This window comes from Phyllostomus discolor, chromosome 13 (assembly GCF_004126475.2).
Source record: "Phyllostomus discolor isolate MPI-MPIP mPhyDis1 chromosome 13, mPhyDis1.pri.v3, whole genome shotgun sequence".
NCBI classification, from domain to species: domain Eukaryota; kingdom Metazoa; phylum Chordata; class Mammalia; order Chiroptera; family Phyllostomidae; genus Phyllostomus; species Phyllostomus discolor.
In genome coordinates this window covers 43,150,435-43,174,065 of record NC_040915.2, presented here as the reverse complement: position 1 = coordinate 43,174,065, position 23,631 = coordinate 43,150,435, and the positions used below count along the sequence as shown (strand labels likewise).

Here is a 23,631-nt window from a genome sequence, read left to right as displayed (position 1 = left end):
AGACAGGCCCTTCTCCGCCGGCCGCCTCCTCGCACAGGCTCCAGCGGAGAGGAAGGAGGATTAAAATTTAATCCCATTGATCCCCCAAGGGGCGGTGAGCCCTAGCTGCTCCTGCTAAAGGCAGCCGGGGGCCTCTGCCCACCCGGCCTCCGGCCCCAGAGGCTCAGCCTGGGCAGACGGACGCCCCCCGACCCAGCCCCCACGGGAACAGGGGCCGGTCCCCCAAACCTGCAGGGGGACGTCTCCCCTCCCCTGAGCCCTCCCTTCACATGTTCGAAAAAACACTGAGCACCTACTGTGTGCCAGGCACCGTCCTGGGTGCTGGGGACCTGGACAAGGGAACAGAGGGACAAAGATCCCCTGTCCTCACAGAGTGTCCACCCACAACAAGCAGAACAGACACGAAACGTGAATCACGCCTGGTTTCACGGGGGTGAGGGGGGAAATTAAAGCCAGAAAGGGGAAAGACCGGGGTTGAAGGGTCTGCAGGGTGAACCAGAAGGTCAAAATGGGCCTCACTGAAGGAGCCGGAGCACATGTCCGTGGGGGAGGAGCCCCGTGGGAAAGGGGGAGGCGGAGGGCACAGCCAGGGGGGCAAAGGCCCCGGGGCAGCGCACCTGCAGGGTCCAGGGTCGCACAAGCACCAAGGCTAGCGGGCCGGGACCGGGTGGGGGGGTGGGGGGGGGGTAAGGGAATGAAAGGCCATAAGGGGGCGCTGGGGACAAGGAGCAAAATTCCTCGGCTCAATGGTGTGCCCCAGGGGCGGGGACCTGGGGCTGTGATTCTGTTTCCCCCAACAGGAGGAGGGTGGGGGGACAGGGGCCGAGGTCGCTGCGGGTCCCCAGTGCCTAGAAGAGCAGCAGGCATCCCACACCTGGCTGCTGAGCGAACGAACAGGTGGATGGATAGACGGACGGACGGACGGCACATGGGTGAGGTGCCCAGTGCACCTGGACGAGGATGACAGCACGGCCAGCCCTTACCTAGTGCCAGTGCTGCTCTGGGGTGCTACAGAGTGAACTCTTTTAACCTCCTCACCGCTGCGTCCGGAGGCAAGACCATTACCCTCACCTTGCTGGTGTGACACGTGAGAGAGGGTCAGATCAGGTGTGTGCGGGTGCAGAGCCAGGAGGTGGCAGGGATGGGCTCTGAACGCAGACACCTGGCTCAAGCGCACGTGGGGTGACCAGCCCCACCAGGCCCGGCACACAGTTCCCAGGCCCCGGCAGGCTGGGTCTCATCCTGCATCTATCGCTGCTCCGGGAGGTGGAGGCATAGCACCAGTCGACCCAGCGGCTTCCTGCCCGGAGGGACAGCCGCAGGCACCTGTCCAGTGTGCCCAGGCTCCTCCAGGGCCGCTATCCAGGCCCCAGCACACCAGGCGCGCCCCGGCCAGCACCCGCACTCGGAGCGCTGACCCAGCAGCCGAGAGCCTGTCCCACAGCCCAGACCGCTGGGAAGGGTGGGCCGAGGCCAGCCCCTCTCTGGGCCCCAGTCTCCTTCCTCGTCTGTAACACGCGGGGCCTCGACACCCTCCGGCCCCGCGCACAGCTGGGCAGAGCCAACGGTAAGTCACAGAGGTGAGGTGCACAGCGGCTTCCTAGACACGGCAGGGGTGAGCTCAGCACCTCAGAGGACATCAGGCGCCCCTTTGGGACAGCCCGGGCCCTGGGCATCAGCCCCCACAGACGCTCTACTCGTGGTGCCCGGAATTCCTCCCCAGGCCCGCGCCCCTCCGGACCCCCAGCAGCTGCCCTCCAGGGATCCCTGGGAGCCCCCACAGCTTGCTACAGACCCCGCGTCTGACCATCCCACAGGCCCCGTCCAGGGCGAAAAGTCAGGAGAGGCTGGTGCTGACAAACCAGGGCCCGGGGCCTGATGCACCACGAATTCAAGTCCCAGGTCCGCCACGTCCTAGCTGTGTGACTTTGAACAAGTCACTTGGCCCCTCTGAGCCTCCACCCCTCCGTGTGCCCAGTGGAAACAATCACTGCCCCTGCCCTCCGAGAACCACCGGGGGAAAAGCCTGGCCCGTGGCCTGCAGAGGAGGAGCCGCTCGGGCACCGCTTGCTGTTATTGTGAATAATAACGAGACCACTGTCTTCTGTGTTATAGGATTGTCTTTTACTTGAGTGCCTCAGTGGCCGCCCATCCCCCACGGATCAGCTGGCCCCTGCTGCCCTCCTACGGCCTCACGCCCACGTCTTCACACTCAGACCGCATCCCAGAGGCCCGCTGCGATCCCGGCTCCGCCAGGTCTCCGCCGGCCAGCCCTCCTCCCCCCACCGCTCACGGGCCAGCTCCCTGAGTGCGCGCAGGTGAGTGGGAGCGCTGGGGCCCAGGGCAGAGCCAGCCCAGAGCGCGCTGCGGCGGGGGGAGGGGCCTCGACGCCTACCCGGTTCTCGTCGTAGATGATCTGCACCAGGCTGCGGTGCTTGGACTCGATGGGCGGCGGCGACACGGGCTTCTCGGGCTCGGGCGGCTTGGCGGCCTCCTCCTCCAGCTGTTGCTGTGGGAAGGACAGAGTGTGGCGGTGAGCGCGCCGCGGCCGCCGGCGGAAGGAGGGGTGGCGGCACCCCCACGGCAGAGGGGCGGCCCCGCGCACGCCGGGCTGGTGGCCGCGCACAGGAAGTCAGGCTGCTAACCATTTCCTCTGAGTCACCCGCGGGGACTCCGGGCCCTGGAGGGGCCCCAGCTCCCTCTGCAGAGCCGGCGGCAGCCTCCAGCTCTGCAGGACGGAGCAGTGCGGGGAACGTGAGCGAGCAGCGTAACCCTGCTGCACCTCCGTTTCTTCTCCTGTGGGACGGGGCCACGGGAGGAGGGGGTGAGCCAGTGCCCGTGCGGCCCAGGCCCGAGCGCGCTGCACGCCAGCTGTCACTGCCCAGCACCAGCACCGGGACCGTCACCCTCGGGAGGGGCTGTGCACCCTCTGGAGCCACACTGTGTTTGCGGGGACCCTAATCCGGCTACGTCCCCGCCGTGGGGCCTTCTCCAGCCTCGCTCTGCTCATCTGCACAGTGGGTGCAATTTGGTCTCCTGCCCTAGAGCGGGCAAAGCACTCCGCACTTGGTACTGAGCAATCTCCCATCATCGTCACCATGACCACTGCCCTGTGGTGCCCACACAGGGCCTGTCCCCAGCTCCATAAAGTTCTTCCCTTCACGCTGCCGTCTGTTTGGTGCCAGAAGGGAATGAAAAGACCAGGCAGCTTAAAACAGCACACTCGGCTCACCATGCACGCACAGCCTGCCCGTGACCATGGGGCAACCCGCTGTGAACCCAGAGAGACGGCCGAGAGAGAGCGATGCAGAGAGGGCCAGAAAACCCGGTTCTGGTTCCTGGAGGCCCGAAGGCAGGGCAGGTGGAGCCCCGCTGCCCCAGTCCCACAGCGCCCCCTGGCAGCAGCTTCCAGAAGGGCCGTTTGCATCTGGCACAGCCTCAAAATCCCTCCAAAAAGGTGTAAACACACGAAGGGGAAGAAGCACACAGCCGGAGAGGGTGGGCGGAGGTTCTCGCCTGTCAGTGCAGGCGTCCTTCCCCGGGGCACTGAGGAAAGGTAACACAGAGACCCAGCTTGGAAGGGGACTGAGGCTGCGGCCAGGCCCAAGTGCAAACCTCAGGTCTGCGGCCGCCCAGCTCCGGGGCCTTGTGCAAGTCCCTCAACCTCTCGGACCCTGGACCCCGAGCCAGCCCCAGAGGACGCAGGAGCAACCATGCTGGCCTCACAGGGCTGTCCCAAGGGTCACAGGAGATGACACACAGGAAGCACCGCTGGGCAACTTGATAAAAGCTGGTTACCAGGTGCAAACGAAGCCACAGGGGTCACCACTGTGCACCCACAGCGAGGCTGCACTTGGAGAGGGTGTGGACAAACCAGGACACCTTGTGCACTGTCGATGGGAACGGAAAATGGGGCGGCGGCCGTGGACAACAGCCAGGCAGTTCCTCGAAGGGTTAGACGCGGAGGAGCCGCCCGGCCCAGCAGTCCACCCCCTGGGGTGCACGGGAACGAATTCACAACAGCAGATGCTCCAACAGGACCCTGGACACACAGGCCCCCAGGAGCTCCACCCACGATGGCCACAAGGCAGAAGACCCCAGGTGCCTGCCGGTCAGTGAACGAGGAACACGTGCGGTCCGTCCACACGGTGGAACACAGCTCAGCCGACGCCGGCTACAGCGCGGACGGACCGTGAGGACACGGTGCTGCGTGAGAGACGCCAGACACAGAGGCCGCACAGGGCAGGACGCCACGCGTGTGGGACGTCCGGGAGGCGAATCCACAGAGGGCAGTCTGGCACCTTGGGGTGGGGGAGGGGGATGGGGGAGCGGCTGCCAGGGAGTCTGGAACCTCCTTCCCAGGGTGGCGCGAATGTCCTGGGACCAGACAGAGGCAGTGGTGGTGGTGGTGCGACGCTGTGAGTGTGTTCCACGCCGCTGGCCTGTTCCCACTACCATCAGTGATCTTATGTTTTATGCATTTTAGTTAAAAAAAAAAAAAGCCAAAGTGGAATTTTTAAGAAGTCTAACTGTCGAGGGCTGGGTGAGCCACCTGGCCGCCGGCCGCAGGCACGCGCGTGCGCACAGCACCTGCAGAGGCAGCCCCTCCCAAAGCCGGGCCGGCGGAGCGAAAGGTGAGGCCTGGGCCACCATCTTGGAGACCCGCCCATCTCCCCCAAGGTCCGGGACAGCTGGCTGAGCCTCCCCGGCGGGCCCAGCTGCTGGGCCGCCCCCAAGGCCCACCCATCCATGCCGGCAACGGCCCCGGTGCCCTGCCTCCCCCCGCACGTCCTTCAAAGCCCACTCACGGGGCCCCGGACTGCCTCCCTGGGGGCTCCTCTCAGCAGCCTCACGCCACAGCTGCCCAAGGTGGCCGGGGTGGGCCCTGCACCCCACAGGAGTCTACGCTCCTTACCTGGACACGGCCAGGTGTGACCCTGACCCCAGGCACCACCCCGACGGGCCCATGTGACGATAATGTCACCCTGACTCTACCAACAGGTTTTCACGAGCACCCACTCCGTTCTGGCACTGCCAGGGGCACAGCGGCGAGCGGGTGAGGGACAAGGACCTGCCACTAGGTCTTGGGGAGAAGGCCACAGCAAAGCAGAACGTGGAATAATTCACACGGCCATGACATCGACAAGGCGACAGGAGAGGGGGCAGTGAATGTGTCCTGTGAAGGCGCAGGTGGTAAATGCTTTCGGCTTTGCTGGCTGCAGGGTCTCCGTGGGGACCCCTCAACTCTGACGTCGTATTAAAGCTGCCACGGACGCTGTGTCAACCAACTGACGTGGCTACGTGCCAATAAAACTTTATTTACAAAAAGCAGGCACCTCGCCCGGCTGGGCTGGGTTTTCGGGGCTCCGGGAGGGAGGAGGGCGGGTGTGAGGGCTCCACGAAGGGCAGGGAAGGGGGGCTGCCTGTGGTGGGGGCCGCTGAGCAGAGACCTGAAGGGCCAGGGAGGGTCACATGTAAAGATCTGGCAAAAGGCAGAGTATTAAGTTAACTTTATATCAATATTAAAATTGAAATCATAAGACCGATGTAAATATTTATATTAACTTCGGTGTCAACACTCACTCTGAGGATTAACTCCTCGGCACACAACCTGCTCCCTCCTCACGACCTATTGGGGGGGGGGGGGGGGCGTCCAGTCTGTGCCCATTTTACAGACAAGGAAACAGAGGCAGAGCCCGGAGACCCAGCCCAGTCAGATGCCAGGGCCAGGGCCAGAGTCTCGCAACACATCCCCCGACACATCGTGGCGGGGACGAGGACAGTGAGGCAGGAAGGGAAGCAGCAGGGACGGAGTGGGAACCTGACCTCCCCCTGCCCGCCGATCCGAGAAGTCCAGCACAGAGGCCGAAAGGCTCTTCCGGGGTCAGTTTCACTGAATTGAAATCAAACTAAATCAAAAGCTCAGCCCCTCAGCCACACAAAGCACATTTCCGGTGACCCTACCTTGGATGGTGCAGACCCAGAACACGCCCAGGGCGGCGGAGGGTTCCGTCGGCCCGCACGGCGCCGCACGGAACAGCGCCCTTGCCCACACACGTTCAGGACGCGCAGACGAGCCCGCACGTGGGCCGTGCTCAGCGCGCACGCACGGCCGCCCCGGCTAATACTGTCATCTCAGCCATGGCCGCCGGACCGGAAACTCGGAGCCGGCCCCCGCCCCCGGGGCCCCGCCCCCTCACCTGCTTCTTCTTCAGCTTGGAGATCTGCTGCTCCACCATGGTGATCTCGCGGTCCACGCGGTCCATGCTCTGGATCAGCTCCTCCTTGGACAGCCGCGGAGGCACCAGCTCCAGCTCGGGGTCGGCGTGCGGGGGGCTGGGAGGGGACACGGGCTCCAGCTTGCCCGTCAGGCTGCGGTCCTGTGGCGGGGAGGACACGGGCACAGGGTCGGCGTGAGGTGCCCCAGTGAATCCTGCCGGCCTTCCGGCCGCAGGGTCCCTGCAAACACCGCTCAGCTCCGCTGCCGGGTCGGGAAAGCCGCCGCGGACACTGTGTCAACAAACGGACGTGGCTGTGTGCCAATAAAACTTTATTTACAGAAGCAGGCACCCCGCGTTTCCAGGCCTGACTCTGAGCCCCAGCACACTGGACATCTGTCACCACGGCCCCACGTCCAGTCGCGTCCCCAGGCTGCTCACCAGCCCTGCCTCCCTGCCTTTGTCCTCACTGGGCCCCGGGCCAGGGGCACCCTTCCCCCACGTGGCTCACTGAGCAAAGGTCAGAGCCCTCCTACCCTCCTCCAGGAAGGGCTTCCCAGCCTCCCCAGAGCCGCGAAGCTTCCCTGGTCCCACTCCCTGGCCACGCCCCTCTCAGCCCCTCGCCCCGCCCACTCAACCACACTCCTCAAACGCAGGCGCAGGACCCTCCGCCCCGCCCCCGAGGCCCCGCCCCTGCTGACGCTCCTTGAACACCGGCTGGAACCAGGCAGTCACAGGGCATTGTGCAGGGATCACAGACACGTGGATGTGCAGGAAACACACACACACACACACACACACGCGCGCGCGCGGAACCTAAAGAACGCGACACACGCAGGCAGGCAACAGGGGTGCCCTGGGTGCCCAGCGGGGTGCGGGGCCAATTCCACGGCCTCCTCTGGGTTCGCCAGCATGTCCCTGCTTTTCCTCCCATGAGCGTCACGCTCTGCGTGCTAAAGCCGTTTTTAAAAATGCGTTAAACCAACAAGGGAACCCTGTGCTGGGCTCCTCCTCGACTCCATCCCAACTGAAGTTTGTTAGGGCTCACCCTCGAAGCCCTGGGTTCAAACCCCGGTCCCCTGTGCCACCTCCCAGCTCCGGGACCTCAAGCAGATCTCGCACCAAGCCCCACCTCAGTTTCCGCATCTGCTCTACGGGACAGTTCCCACCTCCGGCCCCTAGTGTGGCTTGAATGCGTTCACACGCACAGGGCGCTTGGCTCAGGGCCTGGCACTCGAAGGCCTCGTCCGCACTGGCTGGATGCTCCCACCCCCACACCCCGGCTCCGGGCCTGGCAGCGCAGGTGGACCCAGCCCCGCCCCCCACGCCGCGCGGCCCTCAAGGCCAGGCCGGCAGCTGCTGGCAGGGGAGGCCCTGGGAGGCGATCCAGGCTGCTGCCTCCCCCACCGCCTCGGCAGCTGCACCGGAGGACAGAGGACACATTATTCCCTGAGACAACTGCAGCCCCAGGGGCTGCCAATTCCCCCCCACCCCAGCCAGGGACACAAGGACTGTGGGCACCTGGCCCCTCCCACACGGAAGCAGAAGCAGCTCCCGCGTCCTGGCACCTCGGAGCCTTTGCACGAGCCGTCCCCTCAGCCCACAGGGTCCAACCCCACACCTCCCCGGCAGCTGAAATCAGACCCACCCTCCTGTCCAGCCCTTCCCGCCCCTAATGGAGACCGGCCCCGCCCCTCCCTAGGTACGTGGGGGTCTCCCTGGCAGCCTCACTCATCTCGCAGGGTCCTGGGAGCCCAGTGGTGGTGGGCGGGACCGGGCTCCGGGAGCCCAGGAGCAGCGGGACACGTCTCCCACCCACCGGGAGCAGGAAAGGAGATAACAGGACACGGACAAGGGCCATGGGCAGAAAGGCTCCGGGCCAGGACACCTGGAACGGCGAGCCCAGCCTGGGTGTGATTCTCAAGAGCAACATCAGCAAAAGGAAGGTTTCCGTCCCCGAGGCTGGCAGCATGTCAGATGCTGCGACTGGCAACTGCCAGGAACCGCAGGAAGAGGGGGTGGGAACTTCCCCGTAAATTCGGGGGGCGGGGCACAAGCTGTCTTCTTCCGTGGGTGCTTCTCAAGGTTCCTTCAGGCTGTGCTTTTATTCCCACCCGAGACGCACAAGTGGGTGCTTCCACCGCCGAACCGGTGAGTGCAACGCGGTCCACCCCTAAACGAAAAGGCGGCTCGAACCACCACCAACGAACAACAACAAAAGCGAAACGCAGGCGCCTGCGGCCCCACGGATGACCCCGAGGACGCGATGCTGCGTGACCGGCGCCAGACACAGAGGTCACGCAGCGTGTGACCCCACTGACAGGGGACGTCCAGGCCAGGCAGACCCGCAGGGAGGGAAAGCAGACCCGTGGTCCCAGGGGCTGGGGGACCAGGGCTGGGGAGTGACTGCCGGTGGGTGTGGGGTTTCTTTTTGGGGTGACGAGAACATTCTGGAACTAGGCAGGGGTGGCGGCGGCACAACAGTGCAAGTGTACCACGTTACACGCCTTGTTCACGGTCAGCCGTGAGCCTCACCTGACGCGGTCGGCTCCGGGCTGGCGTGCGCACCAGGGAGGGCAGGGAACGCCGCCGCCTCCTCTCCGGTGCTGAGTTTTCCAGGAACGCGGCTGAGGGCCCTGGCCGCACGGGGCCTCCCGCTGGCGGTTCTCAGGCGGCGGCTGCCGAGCCACAGGAGGAAAACAGCACGCCCCTGCCGATGCCCCCGCCTGCCGCCAGGTAGCGGCTGGCACCGCTTCCCCCGTCAGAGGCCCTGGGTGTAAACATGCAGGCCGGAGGCGAAGAGGGAAGCTCGCGACGCAGAACTGAAGACACAGGCAGCCAAAGCCTCGGGGCCGGAGAGGTGGGCGGGGCCAAGCCCGGCACCCAGTGCCCCCCAACCCCTCATCACAACGACACCTTCCAGCTCAGGAACAGGTCGCCGGAAGGCAGGAGGAGCGGCAGCTGTGGGCTGGACCCCGCACGGCCTTGAGCATGCGAGGAGGAAGGCCCAGCGCGTCGAGCACACCAGGACCACAGGGAAGGTGGCAGGCAGGACCAAGAGCTACGCTGAGCCGGGGGCCTGAGAGATCATCGCGTCGCCTGGATTCAGCTGTGCCTGAAGCCGGCCAGCCCCTGAGGTCGGTTCCATGAGCCGGGACGCAAGTCGGCCCGACGTGGGTTTTCCGGCCCTGCCGGCCCACAGAGCCCCGGCGGACAACGACGTTCTCACACACACATGGTCTGCTTGCGATGAGTCCAAAGTCCCCAGTGTGTGGTGACTTCCAAAGGAAACCTCCCCGCCATAGGACTCCAGGGGCCCCGGCACAGGGGAGTGTCGGAAAACAACATTTTCACAGGAAAAAGAAACACCGCAGGGGGCGGGGGGTGGGGGCGGCAGTGTCAATAAAAAAAAAAATCCCATCACACTCCTGCCTCCAGCGCCAGCTGAATTCCACACGGCAGACGCAAACACAGCTGACCACACCCCCTTGGGGCAGCGCCACCCGCAGCCTGGAGCGACCACAGCAGCAGGCCCCTGGGCCGGCCCCGCCCACCCCAGCTCCAGGACGAGGACACACACACACGGAGACTGAGAAAGACCCACCGACAGAGAGGGAGTCCCCCAGGGAACCAGGAGGAGGACAGGGAGAAGCATCCAGGCTCCGAGCCACATGACGCGTGGCTGCTCCTCAAGACCCACAGGCCACGTCCCCATTCTGAAGAGCCAGTCTGGGGGGTGGGGAGGGGGAGAGACAACCACCGGCCCCTTCTCGGGGCAGACCGGACACTGGTGGGGGGAGGGGGGCACAGTGCCCTGGGGGCCCTGGTCCTGGGAGGAAGCACAGTCTCACCAGCGTGGCCCCGTGCCCCCTTCACACACATCCCTGCCTGCCCAAGACCTGCTGCAGGAAACAGAGGCACCCTCGGGAGACCAGAGCGGGGGGCCGCAGAGGGACAGCCCCTCCCCCACCTCCCCACGGCCATGGGCAAGTGGTTTCCGCTGAGCCTGGGTCTCCATCTATAAAATAGGGGGTCGCAGGTCGGCCGTCACGGGGCTGAGCACGACACACAGCCAGCACTGACCCAACGGTAGCTCGTCACCGCCACCCCTGCCACCACGGGAACGCCCCTTCCCTGCCGGCTCCCCAATAAAGGACCCACCTCGCCTGAAACCCCGCCATTCCATCACACCTGGCGTCAGGCAGAGACGACGACCCAGCAGGTGCCCAAGGGGGCCACCTCCCTCCCACCGCCCCCGACCCCCAGTTCTCAGCCGCCCCCACCAGTGCGGCAGCAACATGAGCGCTGACCTCACCCGGCAGCTGGGAGGCCGTTCATGAGCTCGTGCGTGTCCCCGTGGTCGCGAAGAAGCCCCACGGAACCGCTCAGCATGCACGGCAGGGACAGCCATCACGCAGCCGACCAAGGACGACGAGCGTGTTGCCTGGGCCGTCCCCGCCTCACCCCAGGCAGCCGGGTGACCCTGGGGACAGCCAAGGGATCCCTCCACGGGCACCCCCCCACTGGCTCCGTCTGTGTAAATGGAGGCCCCACGGCCTGCAGACTCCGCCGTCCTGTGCTTCACGGGAAAAGCAGCATCCGCCCACCCCACCCCCAGCAGCAAAGCACAGGTGCTGGACCTGGGTGCCGGCACCTCAGCGTGACCTTCTCTTCTCAAGAGCGAACCCAAAGGGCCCTCAGCAGTGGGGGGCCTGCAGTCAGGACCCGAGAGGGGGGAGCTGTCCCTCTCCGGCCGAGAAACGGCCCCAGAGCTGCCCTTGTCCCCAGCCCCCCTCCCACTGCTCGGCCCCACCCACAGCCTCAGCCAGTGCTGCCTGCCCCACACCCCCCAGCAGACGCCAGGCCTTACCTTGGACAGGTCCTCGGAGCCCCCCGGCGGGCCGGCGGCCAGCACGGGCGAGGGCCGCAGCAGGGGGTCGGGCAGCAGCTCCAGGCGCGGGCGCTTGCTGTCCAGGAGCTCCATCTCCGCCTTGCCCAGCTCGGGCAGGTACGCATGCGGCTCGGGCCTCAGGTGCAGCTCCTGGGACCTGCGGACGGCGAGGGCACAGGCGTCAGGGCTCCGGCCCTCCCCACGGAGCGCTGCTGGGCGCCGTGCCCTCCTCAGCCCCGTGGGGGGCATCCAGGGCAGGCAGGACGGAGACCCGCACTGGCCTCCCCCCGGAGTCAACACTCACTGACTCCGGTCTACAGGAGCAAAGCAGCCCAACTCCGTGCACTCTCGCTCCGGGGCGCGGCCCCGCCCCAGAAGCATCGCCCCCCTCCCCCGACCCGGAGCCCCAGACCTGCCGAGTCAGACTCTGCACGTAAACAAGGGATTCCGGGCCACATATGGCACGGTCAAGTCCGAAAGACACCGTGGGCCTAGCACACGTGGCGTCACATGCACCTCGTGACGTCACCCAGGGCAGACATCACCAGCCGATCGCAGCTCTCCTGCTGCTCAGCCGGGCCCTGCCTCCTGCTACGGGAGCCGCCTGGTGCAGAGACAGCTGCGGCCCAGCTCAGTCGCTCCTGACTGGCTCCCCACTCCCACCCCCACCCCCAGCCCAGGCTGCAAAGAGGAAACAGCCCCACAGAGGCTGAGGCCTTGCTGGAGTGCCCACAGCGGTGCCGGGACGCTCGCACAGCCCCACTGACCCTGCCGAAATGCTGGTCAGGTCAATGCCTCTCCCAGTGACCCGGGACAGAGCACGCACAAACACTGGCCATCCCACGACCTCGAGGCCTCAGCACGGGGCTGGCGCGTCAGTGGGATGGGCCTCAGGGCCAGGCCAGTCTCGGCAGTCCCCCCACCCCCTCCAATCGCCTTGCACAGCCTGGCGGGGCCTAGAATGGAAGTTACACCCTGTGCCTCTGACCCTAAAACCCTTCCACGGACCCCCTGATGCGCACCCTTCCTGCTGCAGTCGGCTGCTCTCTCCGGCCTCCAGGCTTCCTGGGCTCCCTGCCCCAGGGACGCCCCCAGCACATCCCCCCCCTCCCCGCCCCGCACATTCCCGCCGTGGGCCCCCACCCGCCTGGGCCGGGACACCATCACCCAACTCTGCACAGCCGGCTGCTCATCAACCCGGAGTCCCTCCTCCCAGAGGCCTTTCCCACCACCCTACCCTGTAGGTGGTAGGTCACCTTTCACACCTGGGGTCACCCAGTGTGTGTGTGTGTGTGTGTGTGTGTGTGTGTGTCTGGGCCGGCCCCACTGGGATCTGAGCGATCCTGCCACTATCCCCTGGGGCGCTGAGGGGCCCTGCCCTGGCCCTGGCCTTCCTCTCGCTGGGGTCCCTGCGCTGCCCCACTGGCTCCTCCCTTCCCACCAGGATTCAAGGAATGCTGGGCTGGCCCCAGCAGAAAGCGGACGCTGCGGGGCCTGGTCTACCGGCTGAGGGGCGGAAGAGGCCTCAGAGAACGGGGCCAACAGAAGGGGACGAGGTGTGGGTGTGGCCCTCCCAACCAGCCACCCAGAAGCCTGCTCCCCCACATCTCGGATGTCACCCCCTCCTGCCTGGGCTGCACCCCTGGAAACCGCTGAAGCTCCACGGCCGGAAGTCCAAGGGAGGGCCACGTGGTTCCTGCCTGCGCATCTCCGCCCTCGCCCCAAGGACAAGGGTGACCCACACAGCCCGGCACCCCGCTGTGACGCCGGTCTTGTGAGCCCCTGTCCCTCTGTGGACCCCCGAGTCCCCACCGGAGAAATGGCCCTGGAGCTCTGGGCAGGCCCGAGGGCCCGTCCTCACCTCTCGTTCCCGGGCTGGAACTCGGACAGCAGGGAGGGCCGCCTCCTCTGGGGCTGGATGATGGAGCCGGGCGACAGGTGGGAGGCGTAGTCCCGGGGGTGGTGCTGGTACTCAAGCAGCCCGACGTCCTGCAGTGGGAGGGGGGAGGGCAGTGTGAGCGGGCCGGAGCCGGCGTGGCCCCACCCACGAGGCAGGACCCCTCCTCCCCCACACCCTCGCTGGCCCTCGAGGCCCAGCGTGGCCAGAGGGCATTGCCGAGGCCTGGGGCCCATCCAGCTAAGGCACGCTGGGCCAGCTCCATGCTTGGGGCCTCGCTTGGCTCTGTGACTCTGCCCATTTCCCAGAACGGACAACCGAGGCTGCATGTTCGCAGGGACGCCTAGTAACACGCTGCGGCCTGATGTCTGCCTGGGGCCTCGGGGGTCCGTCTGTGGGGCTCACAGACCAGCCTCCGGAACGAAGCAAAAGCCCCCCAACATGGGTCCCACGTGCAAACAGAGACCACAGTCAGGAGACGAAAGTCAGGCGAAAAGAAACCCTCCCCCCGTCAGTAAACGACCATTCGTTATCCATTATCAACCAGGAAAAGCCGAACAGTAACAAATCACAGGCACCCGGGTTGTCAAATGTTCTGAAACACAAAGCAAGTCTTTCACACGAGATGCAGGGCGGGCTTCCCAAGGGCCCCCCATACAAATCGATCAGTCCTGTCTGCCTCGAACACTCAGTGGTGGAGTGTGGCAATCGATTGGTGATGTCTGACACGGGCAGGCTCAGGGCAGAGTGGGAATGATGGCGATTTATTTTCCTGTTGGCACCTGTCTGAATTCTCCCGATTTCCCATACAAATCCCACCTTCCCTTTACTATCTGGCTTATTTTAGGCAGTTGTTTCTGCAAAGAGAGAACCTGGTGACACCAGGGAGGTGTGCTGAGGAGGTGTGCGGCTCAGACACGCCGGACAGGCGTGCAAGAGGCCGGGAGGCCAGAGAGCCTGAGAACTGGAGGTGCCCTCAGCGCCCGAAGACACAGCAGGGAGGGCCTTCCAGGGCCGCCCGACGCAGCAACAGGGTTGTGGGGCTGTGGGCTGGAGGCCTCCGTCTGTCAGTCAAACCCACTGAGCCTCAGTCTCCCCATCTCTGAAACGGGTGGCTGACCCACACGGAAGGAGGCCCCTGTGCTTCCCACCTCTCACCCCCCTTCACTTTCCAAGGGCCTTCCCCCCGAGGCCGAGGCAGCTTCCAGACAGCAGAGGAGGGCTCCCCCGCCCCCGCCCCGCGGGCCGTCTGGCACAAAGCGCCAGGTGTTGGCGAAGGGGAGGCAGACAGGCAGGCGGGGGAGGAGGAAGAAGAAAGGGCTCAAGGGGGAAGCGGGGTGCCTCGGGGACCACTCCGGCAAGGCTGCCAGGCAAAACCTCTCGCTCGCGCACGCACGCACAGAGGTGTGAGCAGGAATCAGCGAGCCGCACAGTCTGCCAGGAGGAAACGTCTCCCGCTGGCTCTTCCGCACAAAAGGAAAACGAGCCTCGCGGCAGGGCGCACGCAGGGACGTCCCCCGGGTGGGGGTTGGGGGGAGGCCTGGGCTCCACGGTGCCTGCGGCTGCCCGGCAAGGGGGCGGGAAGAGGCACGTGGCATAAGGGCCCCGAAGCTGGTGTCAGGGCGGAGCCCGGGGACGCCCAGGGCACCCGGAAGCCCTACAGCGCAGGTGGCAGACACGAGGCCCGCGGGCGGCACCTGGTTTTATCCGGCCCGGCACCTGCTTCTACCCCTGGGGCAGCGCCAACCTCACGCTTAACTGTTAAAGGAGTGGTTACATGTACATAGCCCTAAAATTACATTCAGCCCCTTGAAGGCAACCACGAGGCTGCTGTGGTCCCCGGTGACAATGAGTTTGACACCCCTGCTCTACAGGAAGAAAGAGAGCTGGGGAGCCCCCAAGAAGGTCTGACCGGAGATGGGGTTCACTGTGATCACGTGTGTGCCCCTGCTACCCAATGCCTTCTCTGTACTAATTCACTTAACACCTATGGCAACCCCGTAGCTCCCGCATGAGAACTCTGAGGCCAAGGAGCTGGCCGGGGCCACAGGGCAAGGAGCCAGGAGGTTCTGAGATGCACGAAGGAGGCTACGCTGGGAAGAGAATCATCTCTGCGGCCGGGGTAGGAGAAAGGCCCCCCCCCCCCACCCCAGGAGGGGCTGAGGAGACATCGGAGCAGGGAAAGGAAGAGCTCAGTCCACTCTGGGGCCCACACTCCAGGGTCCCCCCGGGAGTGACAAGGGTCACAGCCAAGGCGGCTCCCGCCTCAGGGCCTTTGCACATGCTGTTGTACCCTGCCTAGAACATTCTCTAGGCAGATGCCACGTGGCTGCCCCTGTGGCTGCCTCCAGGTTCCCACTCCAATGTCAGCTTGTCAGCCAGACCTCCTCCCCTGAACTCGCAACTCGATTAGGAACCCCTCAGTCTCGGCCGTCCCGCCCCCCTCGGCCCCTGCTCTCCAACCCCCCACAAGAACATCAGTGCCGGGAGGCAGGGGTGCTTCCGTTCTGTTCACAGCTGCATTTCCGGGGCAGAGAAGGGACTCCTGGTAAGTGTTTGCTGAGTGAGTGAGGGAGGGAGAGAGGGAGTGAATGAGTGGATGAGTGAGTGAATGAGGGAGGGAGGGAGGGAGGGAGGGAGTGAGTGAATGAGTGAGTGAATGAGTGAACGGTGTTCCCAGCGTGGGGGTCCCCAACGGGCTGGCTCTGGGAGGCCACGCCATCTCTCGGGGCCATTCCCAAAGCAGGAGGAGCCATAAAGCTAAGGGAGAGGTCACCCCAGGCGGCATTCGGGGTACAGGCAAAGGATCTGGCATCCCATCCCACCCCCACCCCCCACTCCTGCGCAGGGCCCACTCTGGCCAGGCAGGCAGGCCCCCGGGCCCCAGGCGGCGCTGCTCCCCGTGAGGTCCAGGGCACCGCAGGCCCGAGGCGGGTGCAGTGGACATCTGCATTCTGACCCTTTCCTGCTCATCCACCCAACTGCCCCCGCCCCATCCCGAGCGCACAGCCGGCATGCGTCCTGCTGGCCTCAGCGGAGAGCCCCCCCGTCCACTGACTGGGTCAGGCGCAGCAGGGCCAAGGGCCGGTCTGTGACAGACTGCAAACCGAACCGACGGGAGTTTCCCTCAGCGTGTGATAAGCCCCGATCTGGGGCAGAAGTCAGCCGACCCAAGGCCAGCGCCAGGCTCGGCCCGGCCCGTCACATGCCGCTGGCTCAGGGCCACGGCCGCGGCTCTCCGTCTTCGCTGAGCTGCCTGCACGAGACCACGGGAGCAGCACCAGGGCGCTGGGCCGGAGCCTCTCAGCCCGGGGAGCCCGGAACACTCACAGAGAAGGCCGGCCCTGCTCCACAAGAGGAAAAGCCTGCCGTGGGCCCCGGGGGCGGAATGAAACAGAAGCTAATGGCCGCACATTGTCATCATCACATCCAATCGCAGCAGTGCACGCGCGCTCTGTCCCAGCCCCCCCAGCCGGCTGGGGAGGGCCTCTGCCCACGCCAGCTGGGCTGACCCTCACCCACTCACAAACCTTCTCTGTCAACTGCGGGGAAACTGAGGCACGGGCAGGCAGGACCATGCCCCGAGTTCCAGAGCTGGGGCACTGCCAAGGCAGGATGTGACCATGAGCGGTCTGGCTCCACGGCCCGTGCTCCGCACCGCCCTCCGACACTGAGGCACCGAGAGGTTCAGCAACCTGCCCAAGGCCACAGGGCGGGGAGGGAGAGCTCTGGGATTCCTTCAAGCTGCAGGCCTTTAGGGTTTAACACATTCGTTCCGCATGAGGACTGCGGAGCTCAGGGGAGCTTGGGGGGCCCTGGGGGACTCGGGGGGGCTTGGGGGAGATGGCAGAGCTGAGCCTGACAAAGCCCCACAGGAGGGAGGCGCGTTGGGACTCTCCGTGCTGGGACACCCCCAGTGCCAGCGGTCCCCCAGGACCCTCTGGGGAAGATGCACGGTCCTGACACTGTGGGGGAGGGAAGGCGAGAACACAGAGACCTCGGAAACAGGACAGAGAGCCCCCGCAGGCGGGGCAGGGGCCCCATGAGCTACGCACACGGCGCCAATGCTGGAGTCGGAGGCTCGGCCTTTGCCCACAGCTGGGCCAGGGTAACAGGGCTTCCAGGGCCTGGCACCCAGGCCCATCTACAAGCACAGCCGGAATCCGGCCCTCCACCACCAAGGCTGCACGCAAGTGGCGCCGCCCACAACCAGGCTGGCACGGGGGCAGCCCCTGCTGCCCCTGCCGGAGCCCAGGGTCCCACAACCCGGACGAGAACAGGCCCTCCTTGGCTCCTGCCGCCCCACTCACTGACGGAAATGCATTCCGCCATTTCTTCTGTGTCTCACGCGGAGGGGCCGCATGGGCTGAGCAGGACACGCACCCACCCACACAGGTCAGCAGAGCCACAGCCACCCAGCTGCGGGGCCCTGCACCCCTTGCAAGCAGCCAGGAGCACCCGGGAGCCCTCTGGCAAGCACCTGAGAACGTGGTATACAGGAGGTGCCCAATAACAAACACCGGCAGAGCCGGACCAAAGGCCCACCCTCATACAGCTAAGGTGACAGCAGCAGGAAGTGGGGCCCCACAGGGAGGCAGACAGAGCGCAGGCAGCCTAGGAGACCCGGGCACAAGGGCACCAGCTCCCTGCACAGCAAGTGGCCCCCCGCCCTGTGAGCACAACCAGCCCCCTGGACCCCCAGATGCAGGACTCAGAGACAGGACGTGGGTTAGGCCTCATCACCTCAGGACCCAAGCTCCATCTGTGAAGAAACTCCAGGAGGTGGGGGGCAGGGGATAGCGGGCTGTGGCTCCCAGGAACCACCCTCTTCGTAAAGCAAGGAGGGAGCTCAGGTGGGGCTGGGCTATGGGGACAGTGTATACAACAGGTGCTCCACGTTTGCATGCAATTCCACTGAGGACTCGGAGCTGCAGACCTGCAAGGCCCGGGAAGGGTACGGTGCCGGCAACCTCTGCCGAGGTGCCCACCTCTCCCCCAGGCCACGGGGAGCCCCGCCAGCCCTGATTCTAGGAGGGAAGGGACGGGACGGGGAGGGACCTCAGTGACAGAGCAGTCCCCAAAGGCGGCCCTGGGCACCCCTTACCGTGTGGGATCGGGCGATCTGCACGGGGTAGGAGATGCCGTGGGGTGGGTAGCGGGGCTCCGTGGCCCTCCACGTCTGTGCCACGGGCTGCGTGGACCCCGACATGGCGCGGGCAGTCCGGACAAGCTCCCTCTCGTCGGCCACCGAGGACTAAGGGCCAGTCCTCGTCATCTGCTCGCGAGCAGCCCGGTCACAGGCACCTGGGAGGAAAGCAGAGGGGGAGAAAGATCAGCCGGGGAGTGCCAGCCCGCCCCCAGTGCCAGCGAGGACACCGCGCCACAGCCAGGCCAGCAGCGTGAGGCCCTCACGAAGCAGGCTCAGAGACCCAGCCACAGGGCGCTGCTGCACCCCCACCCCCACCGTGTCCCAAGCCCCCCCAGCCCACCCGAACTCATGCCACGGCCCCCACTGGCGCCCAGTCACAGGGGGAAGCTCTCCGACAACACCCAGCCAGGCGTGGCGGGTGCGGCTAGCGCGGGCGGGACGGCAGCCCCACAGCGGCCCCCTGCGGGAGGGCAGCGCCGTGGCGTGGGAGCGGGGCGTGGGCCCGAGGGTGGGATGGGGACTCCGAGGACACGGAGGACAGTCACCTGGGCCCCCAGGCTCCCAGGGAAAAGCCCACCCGGGTCCACGCTGGGCAGAACCTCAAGAAACGCCTGCTGGCCTCGCACATGGGCAACTGAGACCCGGAGAGAAGGAGGCAGTCCAGCCGACCCCAGTCAGGAGCCCTTCCACCCAGAGATCCCCCAGTTCCCCCGCCCCCCGGGACCCTTCGCCGCCTTCTCTGCCGGCCCCTGCTCCGCCCCCCGCCACCCAGGGTCGCCACGGGCCCTCCACACCCAGCCCCCCAGAACAGCTGTGTCCCCCAGGCCCCGCCACCAGCAAGACTCCCGACGCCCACGCCCAGCTGGACAACCCTGAGATGGCGCAGGGGCCCAGCACCCACCCGCACGTCTCCGAGCTCCACGGAGGCCACCACCCAGCGCACAGCACGCCCCGCCCCCTGCCGTGCCCCCCCCCGCCCCCCGTCGCCCTGCCCTCCTACACACCACTGCCCTCCAAGGATGGCCACCCTGCCCCTGCACTGGCGATCTGCCCTCGGAGGTGGACCGCCGTCGGGAGGGAAGAACGGGGTGCATCGTGGTGGTCCGAGGGGGGACGAGGCACCCCCTCCCTGCCCGCACCCCGCTTCCACCGCATCTCCTGCCACCGTGAACCTGACTTTCCTTTCTGAAACCATCTTTCCTTCCCAGGAGGCAGAACCGGTCACGTGATCTAGGCACGGCCAATCAGAGTCTCCTGCTCCCTGCGGACCAGGGATTGGTTCAGGGATGGGCATGTGACCCACTCGGAGCCAATGAGGGTCCACCCTGAGCCTTGGCGGCCGGAGGAGCCAGAAACAAGCAGGTGCTTGTGCAGGGGCCGGAAGCTGGAGGAAAAGCCTGGGGCTCCCCGGCCGCCCGAGGACACGAGCCCGTGGAGGCGACGATGCCGGCCCGCTGGAAGGCAGGGCTGGCGGGCGGAGAGAGGGCAGGCGGCCCCCGCCTCGGGGGAGCCACGGCGAGCCTCGGCCACTTCGCCTTCACCTTCGCCCAACCTGGGCGTTTGTCACTCGCCACCAAGCGTTCCGACTCCCCCGGGGAAGGCGGGGGTCACAGAGGAGGCGGTCCGTCCGTCAGCGGGGCGCCACCAACCCATCCGACCCGGAAAAGCCGACGGGGTCCAGTGCCGGGACCCACACACCGCGACCCCCTTGGGGAGTCCCCCACGCGCGCTGTCTCCCGCCATGGGGGGCAGGGTGTGCCCCGTCCACACGGGACACGTCCTGCTCGGCCATCAGGGGCTGCTGGGATGGCCACGACCCACGGACGCGCTGGCGTGGGAGGCGGAAGGGCCGCCCCGAGAGTTCCCACCAGGGGCAGCGGGGCATCAGCCCTGCGGCCCAGGGGCGGGAGATGGGGCTTGGGAGGGGGCACGAGGTGACCACCAAAGGGGACGCTGTTCCAGAACCCCCTCCCCTGTTCCCGCTGGCCTCCAGACCCACAGCCCCCGGTCGTCCGACGCAGCACAACGCACCCGGTTCCGCCCTCCGGGTTTCAAACAGCTGCCAGCTCGGCTCTGCTCTGCTCTCCGCCGAGCAGCGGGGCCAGAACTCCGCAGCAGCGCTGCTCCCTGCTCTGGCCGGGCGCCCCTCCCCCAGCCCCTGGGGCCACGTCCAAGCTGCTGTCTGGTTCTGCGTTGCCCACGGTGGCGACTACTCCCTTCCAACCTCCTCTAACAAAGGGCTGGCTGGTCGCTCGCACACACTGCCAGGGGGGTGACGCCTTTTCCAAGCAGCCCTGGGGAGTCCTCGGCTGCTTCCCTGCCCTCCCCGCCTCGAGGCCCTGGGCCTGGCTGGCCGCCCCCTCTCTAGAGACTCACGGGGTGTCCACCGCCCAACTTGGGGGGCTGAAGCCCCCGCCCCCCACCCATCCAGGGGTTGCCCCACCGTCTCCCCGGCCCAGTGCCCGTCCTCACACGCACGCAGGCTGTCCCCAAAGCTAAGGTGGGGATCCCATGCCTCCTCGCCCACCACGAGCGTATTTAATAATAAACCCTGATTTCCACCCCTTCCCACCTCAGTCACACTTCCTGAAAAGTTTTTTTAGGAGCACAGTCTGGCAGTTCCTCAAAACGTTCACACACAGAGTCACCGACTGCTGCGTCGCTACCAACTCCTAGGCACGACCTCAAAAGAGCTCAAAGCAGGGACGCACGCACACGACCTGCACGCGTGTGACAGCAGCACACCCACCTCGCCGCAGGCGGAGACAGCCCAGTCCGGGGGCCGAGGCCCAGACCCGCAGCCGTGGTCCCTGTGCATGGGGGGAGGGGGGAGGGGGAACAGTGGCTCAGCCGTGAAGGGAACAGAGTGCCGACGGCCATGGGGACAGACCGTGAGAACACCAAGCTGCGGGAGACACGCCTCTGCCCGGGAAACGCAGGCAGATCCAGAGACAGACAGCAGACTGCAGTGGGGGGGGGGGGGGTTCTGTCCCAAGGGCCACAGGGAGCCACGGGGGGTGGTGACGCAGGGACTCCAGGGTAGCAGTGTTCGACAAGTGGGGGATGTGCAGAGCAAGCGTGGAACCGACCGAGACGCCTGGGGGGAGGGGTCCCCGCAAACGTCCCTGCTCGAGATGACGCTGGTGGGATCGGGGCAGCAGCGACTGAGAAGGAGGCTCCGTGGGTCTCGGGCATGGCACTGTGGGTGGAGCCAAGCAGGCCCAGGGATGGGGCCCCTCATCCCCACACGGGGCGAGACGCCCAGGGCCACCAGCCTCCGTGTGCTCAGCTGCAAAGGGGCGTGCCCGTCAGCCGCCACCAGGAGCTCAGTGAGGAAAGCTCAGCAAGTCCAGGCCCCCAGGAGGGAGGGAGGACAGCGCTCCGGCAAGCTGAAGAATCCCCATGCCCACAGGGCCCCACGCGCCTGTACTTTTCTCGGAACAAACGGGCACTGACACTGAACTTGTGACACAGGTCGGGGAGCCTAGGAATTAGAACCCAGCCGCCAGGCAGGAGCAAAGCCACCACCACGTGCACAGGCGCACGCACACACACGTGCACCCATCAGAACCCCCCGAGGGCCCGGAGGAGCCCATGTCCCACAGGGGGGACCTGTCTGCCACATCCCACCCACGGCCAGCCTGTCGCTGCCAGGGCCCGTGGGTGCCCCTCCCCGCCGTCTCTCAGGCACCTGGAAGGGAGCCTGGCGCACGGCAGGTGCTCCGTGCTCGTCTGCCTGAGAGCTGGCTCCCCCACGGGAGGCGAGGTGCCTGCGCACAGTAGGTGTGACGGCGTCCTCCAGCAGCCGTCACAAACTGTCACAAACGGAGGACTAAAAACGGCAGGAATTCACCTTCTAAACGAGGTCCTGTGCACAGACCCCGGGGGGCAGGGAGTGGAGGCGACACTATTGAGCCCCCCCAGAGCGGGCGCTCAGCACGTGCTGGGTTTGTGCAGCTAGCACGGTGGCCGGGTCACCATGCAGAGGGCCCAGCCCAGGGCGCTGCTGCCCGCTCGGCCCCAAGGCGGGACCGGCAGGGCGAGCCCAGCGCCCATCCGTCAGCCTGGTCAGTCAGGAACTGGTCTGAGCATCTGCCACATGCAGACTCAGGGGTCCCGGTGGGGGGCCGGGCAGGCACGAGGCTGCCAGTCGGGGGACGTCCAGGGACAACGGACGATGGACGGACAGACGGATAGATGGACGGATGGGGAAAGGAAGGAGCAAAGGAGGGGAGAGAGAATGGGTGGATGGACAGACGGATGGATGGACAGATGAATGGACAGACTGAGGGACACCAATTTAACTGCTCCATTTCCCAGGGTGTTTCTAGTCTCACTCCTTACACCAACCGCCAGGCCCCGGGTGCCTTTATCCCACTGACATCCCCACGCTGGGTCCCTGCCGGCCACCATGAGGATGCGGATGAGCACCTCCATGCCCAGGAGCGCCCGGGCCCACACAGCCGCTCCCCGAGCCCCAGTCTGCGGGGCACAGGGGACCCTGGGGAGACGACCTCTGGTCCCAGCTCCAGAATCTGACCGGGGAGGGGCTGACGGGAAGCTCCATGCCTAGGGGGGGGTTCAAGGCCGCCACTACCATGCGCTGCTGAGAATACTGTGCGGGCTGGGGGGAGGGGAGGCAAGTTAACGGTGACAATGACAACACCATCAGGAACAGGGGTAGTTACTGTCCCCACTTTGCAGATGAGCGAACGGAGGCCGCGTGAGGGGAACAGACCCAACGAGAGAGCGGGTCCCCACTGAGGACGTCCCACTGGACGGGGGGGCCCACGCCTAAAGGCAGGAAGGGCTGCTGGGGGTGAGCTGGGCCCCCCCGTACCCCCTGTCCAGGCAGCCCCGAAACCCTGGCGGCAGGCACGTCACCCAGCGCCCTCTCGGTGCAGACGGGGAGACGAGGCCCGAGGGATGTGGACGTGAGCGCGGCCTGCTGCGTGGCTGGACTCCAGCCTCCCCCACTGGAGCCCTCTGCCCGAGGGCCTCTGGGGAGGTGGGGACAGCAGCCTGGGCAGAGCCCACCTCGGACCCTTCAGGGCAGCACACCCCCGGGGGCCGCGGGGAATGGGACCCAAGTCCCAAGACAGAAGGCCACGGCAGCAGCCTGGTGAAGGGCCGGGTCCCACAGGCCAGAGCCGAGGCCAGGGCAAAACCCACCCACCCTCCCCCTAAAAACAGCCCAGCACTGGGGCACACTCCACCCGGTCCTGCCTCGCGCCCCGCCAGGGCCCTCCTGTCCCCTCGCCTGAGCCCCACCACGGGCACCCCACGGGAGGCTCCGGTGTCCCTCACCGAACACGGCTGCCCACCTCGAGGACCAGGAACCGGGGGCTCAGGGGGTGACGCACCCGCCCAAGGTCACACAGCCACACGGCAGCCAGGCTGGTGGATCCCGAAGGCCACGGCCGTCGCCGTGCGCCCCCCCCCACACACACACCCCCCCACGGCGAGCGGAGGGGAA

General features: G+C 66.3%; 1 protein-coding gene across 10 annotated transcripts in view; it reads right to left on the bottom strand.

Moving 5' to 3' along the window:
* NCOR2 (nuclear receptor corepressor 2) overlaps window positions 1–23,631 on the bottom strand; it is a 151,634-nt gene that overhangs the window by 89,255 nt on the left and 38,748 nt on the right. For all 10 annotated transcript variants that reach the window (XM_036014359.1, XM_036014360.1, XM_036014361.1 and 7 more), the window contains exons 3-7: window positions 18,111–18,310; window positions 12,971–13,098; window positions 11,089–11,266; window positions 6,201–6,380; window positions 2,396–2,509 (exon numbers count right to left, since the gene is read on the bottom strand). In XM_036014359.1, coding sequence (XP_035870252.1) covers window positions 2,396–2,509; window positions 6,201–6,380; window positions 11,089–11,266; window positions 12,971–13,098; window positions 18,111–18,215 — 705 coding nt within the window. In that variant the 5' untranslated portion in view covers window positions 18,216–18,310. The remainder of the gene's footprint in view (window positions 1–2,395; window positions 2,510–6,200; window positions 6,381–11,088; window positions 11,267–12,970; window positions 13,099–18,110; window positions 18,311–23,631) is intronic.